The sequence below is a fragment of the Nicotiana tomentosiformis genome, chromosome 3, assembly GCF_000390325.3.
Source record: "Nicotiana tomentosiformis chromosome 3, ASM39032v3, whole genome shotgun sequence".
In the NCBI taxonomy this organism is placed as follows: domain Eukaryota; kingdom Viridiplantae; phylum Streptophyta; class Magnoliopsida; order Solanales; family Solanaceae; genus Nicotiana; species Nicotiana tomentosiformis.
The window spans coordinates 98998799-99011729 of NC_090814.1; the positions used below are offsets into that span (position 1 = coordinate 98998799).

At 41.7% G+C, this 12931-nt stretch overlaps 1 protein-coding gene across 1 annotated transcript; it reads right to left on the minus strand.

The window, feature by feature from the left end:
* Positions 1 to 4049: 4049 nt before the first annotated feature.
* LOC138908232 (uncharacterized) lies at positions 4050 to 4568 on the minus strand. The gene has a single exon (XM_070198884.1). It carries the CDS (start codon positions 4566 to 4568, stop codon positions 4050 to 4052), a length of 519 nt encoding a protein of 172 aa, XP_070054985.1.
* Between the last annotated feature and the right edge of the window lie 8363 nt (positions 4569 to 12931).

Here is a 12931-nt window from a genome sequence, read left to right on the forward strand (position 1 = left end):
GCTCTAAGTACTATATGTTTGCCCCTAATATAAATCATCACTAATATAAGCTCACTCGGCTTGAAATCACGTAGGGATTTTCTGCATTTAATAAAGGCTGTTGGATTAAGGTAGGAAATGTTGGAATAGAACGGGTTCATCTTTCCTTAAGTACTCCATTTTCTCATTTTGGCCCATGCTTTGCCGACTCTTTGAGTCATTTTCTTTTTTCTTAGGGGAACTAGAGAGACTTGACATCACTCTTTCTTGGTCATGATATTCATTTTCTCCTTCTTTGTTTTCTCCATGCTTTGCACTTTTGCTTTTCTTTGAATCCCTTCAACTCTTCAATTTATTCACTTTCTTTTTTGTGTTTTTCTTTTGTTCTTTCTTTTCCTTAATTTCTTTTCTCTTTTTGTACCTTGATACTACTTTCAAACTCCTCATCTCTCCCCCAAACTTATGTTTTCGCCAACTTGCTTCTCATAAGTGTTAAGGAAAGCTCGGGTGCCAAGAGAGGGTCACTACAAAACTGGTAAATGCTTGCAACATGGTTATCAAATGATACACGCTTTAGGCTTAAAAGGGTTGAATAGGGATAACATCATTGGTGGGCCATGAAAATTTTTTAAAATGGGCCAAGGAGAGCCTACAATCATTTCTCAAGCCAAGAAAAACTTAGAATTTCGCCTAGAAACACATTCGGGGAAAGTTCTAGACCATTCGCACGGGTACTTGGACTTGTAACAAAACATCTCACCTCTCACATAGTTGGATTGTTCAAGAGGACAGAGGCAAGGGCCCACAACAACCGTATTCAAGATTGAAAATCGCTAATGGTTCTACTAAACCACTCGATGATTGCCTGAGTCAACACAAGAGTCACAAGGTCACTAACTAGATCCATTTTTTCCAAGAACTTGTTTTTAACCATAAGCATGTAGTTAAGTGTGTTGGTACCAAGTGAAGTATGCTTGACCCTCTTATTCATTATTACTACTGTTTTTACCTAATCATCAAAAACGGACTCAATCTCTTAAGAAGGTTGTCACGCCATCCATCGTTGGGAAGAGTCACCCGGTTCACACAAAAACTACCTTTGGAAAGAACCGTGGCATTAAGAAAACCAAAGGCTTATTGATCACTTAAACATAAAAGAATCTACCAAATCAATAAGAAGCTATTAAAGTAAATAAGAAGCTAAACTACTAAGAAACAAAATAAAGAAGCTATGAAATAACTACTGAAAGCAAAAATGAATATACAAGCCGAGAATGGAAAAAGAATATATATATATATATATATATATATATATAGAAAGGGAGGAATATATACATAATGAAAAAGAAAATAAAGATAAAAAAAATAGTATTATAATTATTACAGGCCAAGGTCAAATGTCATATCAAATCAAAAATAGACCACCCCCTGAATAAGAATAAGTGTTGTCCTCAATGCTTAACAAAAATCAAAATAAGGAGGGGAAAGAGTAGAGAGGACTCCCTATGTGGTCTCGGTATCTATAGCAACATCACCTCCCTCAGGCTCCTCCAACTAGATCTCATCATCCTCTGCTCGGGGAGTAGTTGGGTTGGTGAACTTTTGTAGAACTGCCTCAGTACTATGGGTAGCGCTGTCTGGCTCCTCAGACTGGCCAGTTGGTGCCACTGATGTTGTTGGGTCTACTGGTACTGATAGATGTGTCTCCATCAGTAAGTCAAATGGAAGATCCTCATCGGTTGTTATCTTGGTCACTTCTTGTCTCAACTTGTCCACTGATTTTCTTGAGGCATGTGATTTCCTCATCTTCTTCACCTGTTTACCCAACTCCTCAATAGCTCCCCCATGTGCCACCAATATATCCATGATGGTCTTCTGATTATCCAAAATCTTCTTCAATGTTTCCTCTATTGACAGAGGAATCTGGGGTGCTGAGGTAAAAGTCTGAGCTGCAACAGCACTGGATAGGTCAAATAGTTTTGCAGTAGCTATCTGCATCCAGTTGTTAAGACTCGCCAGCATCTAAGAGACTCGCAGCATAGAGAGTGGATAAGTTGAGGAGGAATGCACTGATACTGATGCTGATGGCCCTGAAGATGGAGGTGGTGGCATGGCAGCTATCTCAGTGGAAGGCCCAGCTATTGTGGAAGGCATAGAATCTGTAAAAGGCATAGCAGCAGAATCTACAACTACCATCGATGGCTCATCAGACTGGCCTACGGTAGTAGTCTACTTACCCTTGTTTTTGGGTTACTTGGGTCCTTCAAATAGTACCAGGAGAAGGGCTGCTTAGCCCTTACCTTCATATCAAACCTCTTGGGCTCTACCCCTGCATCCGTGAGATACTCCGTGATAGTGTTGGGATACGGATAGGAGCTTTCACCCTGCTTGACAACCAGAGACATTTTAGCCTACATGATGGCACCCACATTAATTGGGTACCGACCATGATAGATGCAACAAAGACTGCCCGGGGGATTGGAAGGTTGTTTTCATTCCGTCTTGGGTCTGTGTGACAGTATACAAATGTTTGTCACCCTTTTGCTTCAAAGTTGAGGGTGTTCCGCAGAATAGGAACCCCTACTGTGATCCATGGTGGTGGTAGTCCTGGAGCTGCCAGTATCTCAGCAAGCCAAGGGAGGGTTGCGTCACCAAGTGAGAACTTCTGTAAATACTGCACCGGCTCCATATCATCGAACCCTAAATAAGTGTTTAGGGTGCTCTGATCAAATCGTACTTTCAAGTTCTGCACCTTAGTCACCTTAGTCCCCTTCTCGATGTGCACCAAATTGGCATAGAACTCCCATACTAAGTGCTCTTTGGCATCCAATACGCTTTTCATGAACCATTTCCACCCTTTTCTTTCCCGAAATTGTCTTAACACATTCGGGTTGTATCTATCCAGATCTTTCAACACAAATTGTCGCTCAAGAGTGAGCGATCTCTGTGGCCACCACTCTCGGAATCTATTGAATGTAGTCGAGTTCACAAATCTATCTTCCCAAACTTCCTTCTTCTTTGACCTCTCCAGGCCTGCAACTCTGGTATCACCCCAACCCCACCCCCTGACCGTCATCCGGAATATCATCATCATCATCAACTGTGACTGGTGTCGCGGGGGAATGAGTAGATGAGGGCTCTGTAGCCTGATTGTTCCCTTCCGATCCCTCAGAATTACTCTCAGAAGAGGTAGGCTCGTCTCTCAGTCGGTATCTGTCCTGGGGCATCTGTGGATGTGATGGCGCAGCAGGCTGCCTTTGCACTGAGTTGCCCTCTGATGCTTCCCTACACGGGGCATATGAACTTTATTCGGAGGTCTCTAGAAGTCTACGTCGGCCTATTGTTGCTTTCTTACTAATGAATCTTTGCACGGAGAGTGGTAGGGTACCCCTGCCTCGGCCTCGGGAGGGTTCACGCCTTCCTTTGGAAATGTCACCACGTCCTCTTGATCTAACCATTTTTAGTGATGAAGGATGCAGGGGAGAATCTAGGATGATGAAATAAGTATGATGTTTGAAACAATTTTTGTGCATTGTGCTTGCTTTGGTGTTACGAGTTCAAAGTACGTAAAGTTTGGAACAGTGAGAGGAGTGCCTATTTATAGGTCAAAATGTGCAGCTGAGTGCGGACGCAAAATTTTAGGTGCGGTCCGCACTCTTTACTTGGTCCCTCTGAAGATCTCGATCCGCACAATTGGGTGCGGCCGCAGATATTTGTGCGGACCGCATAATTTCAAGTGCGGCCGTAGATTGGCCCAATTCTCTACAATTTCAAACTTTAGAGATTGCATTTTTGGGTCTCCAGTTGTGCAGCCGCACAAAGAATTATGCGGTCGTAGACTCCTTTCTGCTGTGGCATGCAAGATTGTGCGGTCCGTACTTTTTCAACACTTAGCCATTTTTTCAAGCACAGTTCCTATAAAGCACGCTCATTTCTACAATTCACTTCAAAACCAGTTAGCACAAAATATAACCTATCTAAAAGAAGAAAAAGAGAAATAAAAATAAACATGGGTTGCCTCCCAAGAAGCACCTGATTTAACAACGCGGCATGACGCAAATTTCTATCAATCACTTGAAATGAATTAATGCCACGACGTGGCCATCATCAACTTTTTCAAGATAATGCTTCACCCGATAACCATTGTCTCTAAACACTTCATCATTTTTATTCTTCAAGTCTAATACACCAAAGGGTGTCATCTTCACAACCTCAAACGGACCACGCCACTTAGACTTCAACTTTCCCAGCGATATCTGTAACCGAGAATTAAACAATAACACAAGATCACCTTCTTTGAACTCCTTGTTTTGGATGTACTTGTCATGGAGGTACTTCATTTTCTCCTTGTATAAGGAAGAACTTGTATATGCATGGTACCATAATTTATCAAGCTCATTCAATTGTGCCACCCTCAGGTTAGCGGCGACATCCCACTCAAGATTAAGCGTCTTCAATGCCCACATAGCCTTGTGCTCAAGTTCCGCCGGAAGGTGACAAGATTTCCCGAACACCAACCAGTATGGAGACATCTCAATCGGTGTTTTGTAAGCCGTCCTATAAGCCCATAGAGCATCATCAAGTTTCATCAACCAATCCGTCCGGTTGGCATTCACGGTCTTTGACAAAATATTCTTGATCTCTTGGTTGGAGACTTTCACTTGTCCGCTTGCTTGAGGATGATAGGGGGTCGAGACTTTGTGAGTGACACCATACTTGGTGAGTAAGGTATCAAAAGCTTTGTTGCAAAAGTGCGATCCCTCATCACTTATAATGGCCCTTGGAGTGCCAAATCTTGTAAAGATATTCTTTTTCAAAACTTTCACGGCACTTCGAGCTTCATTGTTGAGTAGAGCAATGGCCTCAACCCACTTTGACACATAGTCCACAACTACAAAAATGTATGTGTTCCCGTAGGAGCTTACGAACGGTCCCATGAAATCAATCCCCTACACACCAAAAATGTCAATTTCCAAGATGGTGGTGAGGGGCATCTCATGTTTCTTAGAAATCCCACGAGCCCTTTGACATTCATCATAACGCTTGACTAGATCACTAGCATCTTTGTAGAGGGTAGGCCAATAGAATCCACAACTCAACACTTTTGCCGACGTTCTCGCTCCACCATGGTGACCACCATATGGTGAAGAAGGGCAAGCCTCAAGAATGTCCATTTGTTCTTCCTCCAGCACACATCGTCGAATTACACCATCGGTACAAATTCGGTAGAGATACGGTTCATCCCAATAATAGTCAAGGTAGTCCAGTTTGAGTTTCTTCCTTTGGTTTGATAAGAACTCATTCGGTACAATACCACTCACAAGATAATTTGCTAAGTCGGCGAACCATGGCATCTCGGTCATTGAAATGGCTAGAAGTTACTCGTCGGGGAAGGAGTCATTAATCTCAAGGCCGTCATGTGGCCTCCCATCCTCTTCCAAGCGAGACAAGTGGTCTACCACTTGGTTTTCACTGCCTTTGCGGTCTTGGATTTCGAGATCGAACTCTTGCAATAAAAGCACCCACCACATTAACCTCGCTTTTGAATCCTTTTTGCTCATTAGGTAGCGAAGAGCCGCATGATCAATGTGGACAATCACCTTTGTACCCATCAAGTACGGGCGGAACTTCTCCATAGCAAAGACAATAGCAAAGAGCTCTTTTTCGGTCACCGTGTAATTGACTTGGTCATCATTCATGGTCTTACTAGCATAGAAGACCAAATGGAAGATTTTGGAGATACGTTGCCCCAAAACTGCTCCGACCGCCACATCATTTGCATCACATATGAGCTCAAAAGGCAAGATCCAATCCGGTGCGGTGATAATAGAAGTAGTGGTCAATTTGAACTTGAGCAATTCGAATGCCTTCATGAAATCCTCGTTGAAATGGAATTTGGCATCCTTCTCCAAAAGCTTACACAAGGGGTTCCCCACTTTGGAAAAATCTTTGATGAAACGGCGATAGAACCCCGCATGACCCAAGAAGCTCCACACTCCCTTCACGGATGTAGGGGTGGGAGTTTAGAAATCACCTATATTTTGGCCTTGTCGACCTCAATACCATTCTTTGAAATTTTGTAGACAAGGACAATGCCTTCCTCGACCATGAAGTGACACTTCTCCCAATTGAGCACTAAGTTTGTCTCTTCATATCTTGTCAAGACCTTATCCAAGTTTGTCAAGCAATCATTAAAGGAGTTCCTAACCACAGAAAAGTCATCCATGAATACCTCAAGAAAATCCTTCACCATGTCGGTGAAGATAGCCATCATACACCATTGAAAAGTCGCCGGTGCATTGGACAACCCAAATGGCATCCGCGAAATGCGAAAGTACCATAGGGACATGTGAAAGTAGTTTTCTCTTTGTCCTCCGGAGAAATAAGAATTTGATTGTAGCCGGAATATCCATCAAGGAAACAATAGAAAGCACGGCCGGCTAACCTATCAAGCATTTGATCAAGGAAGGGAAGTGGGAAATGATCTTTCCTTATGACTTTGTTGAGCTTGCGATAGTCCATACACACTCTTCACCCGGTCACTGTTCTTGTAGGAATCAACTCATTCTTTTTATTGGTGACCACAGTCATTCCCCCTTTCTTTGGGACATATTTCACCGGTGAGGTCCACGAGCTATCGAAAATGGGGTAAACAACACCGGCATCCAATCACTTTATGATCTCATTCTTCACCACCTCTTGCATTGGTTTATTTAGTCTTCTTTGATGGTCAACGGAGGGTTTGGTATCCTCCTCCAAGATAATCTTGTGCATGCAAAAGGCAGGGCTTATACCTCGAATATCCACCAATGTCCATCTGATAGCTTTCTTCCTCTTTTGTAGCACCGCCAAAGTAAAGTCTACCTGCACGTTAGTCAAACAAGAGGAAAGAATAACCGGTAAAGTAGAACATAGGCCAAGGAATTCATACCTAAGATATGAAGGCAATGGCTTTAACTCCAAAGTGGGAGGCTCCTCGATTGAGGGCTTTGTTGGAGGAGTCTTCCGGTTTTCAAGATCTAAGGACAATTTGCGGGGTTCATAAGTATACGACCCCATTCCTTGCAATGTATTCACACATTCCACATAGCCATCATTCTCATCATCATATTGGTTAAGAAATACGACCTCCTAAGTATCATCAACATTCATCATGGCACTAGCATCATCAACAATCACCTCGGTCACTAAGTCCACAAACGAACAAACTCCATTGCTATTTGGTTTCCTCATAGATTTGCACACATGGAAAACCACCTTTTCATCACCCACCCGGAAGGTGAGCTCACCAGCTTCAACATCAACAAATGCCTTCCCCGTAGCAAGGAAAGTTCTACCCAAAATAATAGGCACCTTATAGTCCACTTCACAATCCAGAATCACAAAGTCTACCGGGAGGATAAAATTATCAACTCGAACCAACACATCATCAATAATACCCAATAGTCTCTTCATAGTATGATACGCCATTTGTAGCCTCATAGAAGTGGGTCTTGGTTTCCCAATCCCCAATGTTTTGAAAACCGAGTAGGGCATCAAGTTGATACTCGCCCCTAAATCACCAAGAGCTTTGGCAAAGTCGGCGCTTCGAATGGTGCAAAGGATTGTGAAAGCGCTGGGATCTTCCAATTTAGGAGTCATTGAGTGCACAATTGCACTCACTTGATGTGCCATCTTTATAGTCTCACAATGCATCGACCTCTTCTTTGTTATCAGATCCTTCATGAACTTTGCATATCCGGGCATTTGCTCTAAAGCCTCAACCAATGGCACATTAATAGATAAGCTCTTCATCATGTAAATGAACTTTTTGAATTGATTCTCTCCATTTTGTTTGTCAAGCCTTTGAGGGTATGGAGGAGGAGGCCTTGGCATTGGTGCCTTAGCATTTGGCACTACCAGTTCCGGTATGTCAACAATGTGTTCCCTAGATGGGTTCACTTCTTCTTGAGTCTCCTCCACAATTTCATCAATATCAATTCTCCATTCATCATTTGCTTGCACCACACTATTTGGAATCTCATCTTCTTGAATCACTTATTCATCATCCACAATTTTTCTTTGACTTAATGTGGTTACATCCCCACATTTTCCACTCCTTATAGTCATGGCCATGGCATGTCCCGTGTTGTTCCCACCCTTCGGGTTCACCACTGTGTCACTTGGTAGTGCCCCCTTAGGACGAGTGTTTAAAGCTTACGAGATTTGCCCCAATTGAACTTCCAAATTGCGAATTGAAGTGTTGTGAGAAGCTAGTTGAGAATCAGAGTCGGCATTCTTCTCCATCATTTGTTTAAACATGTTCTCAATATACCCTAGCTCATTGTTGGAAGAGCTAGAACCATGGGAAGGATAAGGAGGCGGGTTGCTTGGTTGTTGATACATCAGGGGACTTTGTAAACCCGACCCCTGATTCTCTTGATTATTGTTCCATCCCCTTTGGTTGTTGCCTCCCCAATATCCTTGACTTTTGCTAACCCAATTTCTTTGGTTGTTTTTATTGTTTCAATGCCCTTGATTGTTTTGATCATTCCAATTACCTTGGTTGTTTTGATTGTTCCAATTCCCTTGATTACCTTGAGATCGTCACTGTTGTTGATTCGGGCCTTGAGAGTTATTTCTTTGCCCTTGGAATTTGTTCACATATTGTACTTCCTCCTCTTGTTCATTATAAGATTCATCTTGGTCAAACCCACTATCTTCTTGCACATATTGTTCCGCATTGTTTTGCACTTGTTGACCCTTTTACGTTCGCTTGTTCACCATCATATTTACTCCTTCCATTGCATTTACTTTCTTAGGACCTTGAACTTATTGAATTTGAGCTTTGGCTAATTGATTCATTGTGGTGGTCAACTCGGCAATTGCTTGCACGTGATCATGTAATTCTTTATGTAGGTGAATCACATTTGGATCACCTTGAGGAATATTTTCTCTACTTTGCCATGCCGATGAAGTATCCGCCATTTCATCTATGATATCACAAGCTTCGGCATATGGTGTTGTCATGAAATTTCCATGGGCAAGTTGGTTGACCATGCATTGATTGGTAGTATTGATCCCTCTATAGAATGTTTGTTGAATCATAGCCTCAATCATGTCATTGTTCGGGCACTCCTACACCATAGTTCGGTACCTCTACCATATCTCATGCAAAGGCTCATTGGGTTCTCGTTTGAATGCTAGAATCTCATCTCTAAGAGTAGCCATATTCCTGGGAGAAAAGAACTTGGAAATAAATTTCTCCGCCAATTCATCCTATGTATGGATGGAATGGTTAGGAATCCTTTCTAACCAATCCAAGGCTTTCCCGCGTAGTGAGAAAGGAAATAGCCTCAACCTTAAAGCATCTTCGGAGACGTTTGTCTGTTTACTCCCCCAGCAAGTGTCCACAAATCCTTTCAAATGTTTGTATGCATTTTGATTCCGAGCCCCAGTGAAGAATCTCCATTGCTCTAGCAATGTGAGCATAACATTTGTGATTTGAAAGTTACATGCCCTAATGCGGGGCAGGACTATGGAACTTGCATACCCTAAATTTGGCAACACCCGGTGTGGAGCCGCGCTTGGTAGAAGTGGGGGTGGAATGGGAACGTTTTCTTGAGGCGGTCTGCCTCGTCTATTTGCTTGAGGTTCAGGAGGAACCTCTTCAACTTGGTCATCTTCCACGTCCACATCCCCCAAAGGCATGTTTCTGAGATGATCATTATTGTTGAGAGCCATTGTTTTACCTACAATTGTTTCCCCAAAAATAATTAGTAACATGGAAGGAAAAGAAGACAATTCACACACAAAATTAAATATATAGCTAAATCCGTCTTTTATTCTCCCCGACAACGACGCCAAAAATTGATCTTGCCCAAATCATACCTTAGTTTGGAGTTGTAAAGTGGTCGATTGCAATAATAATACCCAACTAGGAGTCAGGATCGAATCCATTAGGTATATATTTGGACTAAGCACGTAGAGTGTCTAAGATGCACTTCCACAAACTGTGTTTTGATTCTAATTCTAAATTATGCTACGGTTTGAAAATGTAAAGCTAGAGGATAATATTTTTGGTGCTTTTTTTAAGTATGTAAATGATCTAGAGCTATGACTTCCACCTAGGTGTTTGCCTAACGGGTTGTGGGCTTTAGAGCGGGTTTTGTTGGCCGGGGTGTATTATAGCAATCAACACACAATTACCCACTCAATACCTCTCGGTAATAGAGTGATTTTTTCCAATTTGGCTTTCTCAAGTCCAAATGGATAATACACAAAACAATTGATAGATGCTCAAGTCAGGTTTTCTATCTCTAGATTCAACTCTTTAATTGGGACTATCAATTTCTTGAGTTCATCCTAATATATTGTTAGCCAAGTTTTCCTAAATTAAGTCTCTCTTTCTCAAATAGAGACTAAGTCAAATAGACTTGAATCAATGTTTGCAACCATTAATTCTACAATTATAGCAAGAGCTAGGCTAAATATTACACACCCAACCATAAACAAACCCTAAATCAAACACCCATTAGGTACCTACACTAGGGTTGGATCACAACCCTAGCTAGAAATTTAGTTACTCATAGTGGGTGATGAAGAAAATAAAGAAGAAAAGATGATTAAACTCATATTTAATGATAAATAGATGAAAATACAATGTAAAATTGACAAGCAGTGATAAAGTTTCATAAAATAGTAAAGAAAAACGGCTACCAACTTTCAGATGTTCCAAAACATGACCTAATTTCGTGAAAGTAGTCTATTCATACAAAGTGGGAATTTTCGGACAAAATTGCCCTTTAGGAGGTTCTGCGGCCGCACAATTCTGTGTGCGGTCCGCACTTTGGTGCAGCTCTTGACAGGAGTGGTTTGTGCGGCCACAGAATTCTAAACTGCGGTCGCACTTCTTGAGTTCTGCGGACCGCACAATTCTGGGTGCGGTCGCACATTTTGAGTTTTTGCGGACCGCACAATTCTGAGTGCGGTCGCACAATTATAGTGCGGTCCACAGATCTTGATTGTCTTGAATTCCCATCTCTCTCAACCTTGACTTCTGTGAGCGCACAATTATTGTGCGGTCCGCACTTTGCATTGCAGCACTGTCAAATTTTCTTATTGTTCAGCGGCCGCAGACAAAATTCTATGGTCCGCACTTTAGCCATTTTGCTTGATTTTTGTCCTTGTCCAAAATCACTCCTTCTTGAGTTGAATTTCATCACTTTGGCTCATTTTTCAATACTTCTGCAAGTAAGCATATTTCATCAGTTTTCGGGAATACCTTTATGCATTTTTGAACTAAAACGAAAGTCAAAAGCCGCAAATAAGTACTCAAATTTCCCACTTATTAGTGGCGAGGTTGCCGAGAATGCAGCGTAGGTTGTTGAGAGGACAGCCGACTTGGATAAGGTCGAGTTGGCTAGGCTGGCAGATTCAGCAAAAGTAGAGGCTTTGGAGACTGCGATCCGCATTCTTCAGTCCGAGCGGGCAAACGATTTGGAGACGGTTAAACTTAGAGAATCTCAGCTTGATGAACAGATAGGGGAGCTAGAAAAAGAGGTTTCTAGTCTTGGCTACCAAGTCATTGTTCTCGAGGCCGAGAAATCACAATTATTGGCTCAGCCATCCTCCTCTCATGCTTCTACTTTTCTTGATGTCCCACGGAATTTATATGAGAATTGGATCCATGTCAAGGCTCAACAAGATATATTTAAAAGTTTGATGGCGACCAGGAAAGTTCTTGAAATTGATTTTGAAGATACTCATACTAAGGCGCGTGCAGCTCGAATCCTGCTGCTATGACCCTGCTTCCCCCATGGCTGGTGACGGCGAGGATGCGGACGATATTGAGCAGGAGGCTTGGTACGAGGAAGAGGCGCGTGCAGCTTGATGTTGTTAGATCAAGTGGCGAGTAATTATTCTTTTTGTTGTGGATTTTGTGTACAATTTTGCGGGCGTCTGTATTAGCCCTTGTAATGAATATTGATAGTATTGAATGTTATTTTCTTCTGTTTGAGCTTGTATGTTCTTTTCCTTGATCCTGCCATTTGGCTGCTTTTAGTTGTAGAAGCTCGGCTCGTATATTGAACGAGGTCAGATGTCGAACTTGGTAATCGCAACCTGGGGCCAATAAGTGTTAAGTCAAACGAAATCAAACATAGTCGAAGCTTAGTTTGAAATGTAACTTAGTTAATATAAGCAAGGTCGAACGTGACCTAAACCCAACAATGGCCGAGGTTCATATGAGCTTAATTCAGACAAAGTAAAATATAACCTGCAGTTGACCTGAACGAAGTCGAATGTGAATTCGAGCGAGGTCGATATTATTTGATTCAATCGAGGTTGAATGTTAGTCAGTTTGATCGAGGTCAAATATTTTTTCAATTCGAACGAGGTTGAATGTTTCTTAATTCGAACGAGGTCGATTGTCTTTTAATTCAAACGAGGTCGAATATTTTTTAATACGAATGAAGTCGAATGTCTTTTAATTCGAACGAGGTTGAATATCTTTTAATTCGAACGAGGTCGAATGTCTTTTAATTCGAACGAGGTCGAATGTTTTTTAATTCGAACGAGGTCGAATATATTTTAATTCAAACGAGGTCAAATGTATTTTAATTCGAACAAGGTGGAATGTATTTTAATTCGAACGAGGTAGAATGTATTTTAATTCAAACGAGGTCGAATGTCTTTTAATTCGATCGAGGTCGAATGTATTTTAATTCGAACGAGGTCGAGTGTATTTTAATTCGAATGAGGTCGAATGTATTTTAATTCGAACGAGGTCAACTGTAATTTAATTCGATCGAGGTCGAATGTAATTTAATTCGAAAGAGGTCGAATGTATTTTAATTTGAATGAGGTTGAATGTATTTTAATTCAAACGAGGTCGAATATATTTTAATCCGATCGAGGTCGAGTCTCTTTTAATTCGAACGAGGTCGAATGTATTTTAATTCGAACGGGGTCG

Bases quoted from the DNA above. Each gene is read 5' to 3' on its own strand.
- LOC138908232 (XM_070198884.1), bottom strand. From the start codon at position 4,568: ATGAAACTTGATGATGCTCTATGGGCTTATAGGACGGCTTACAAAACA.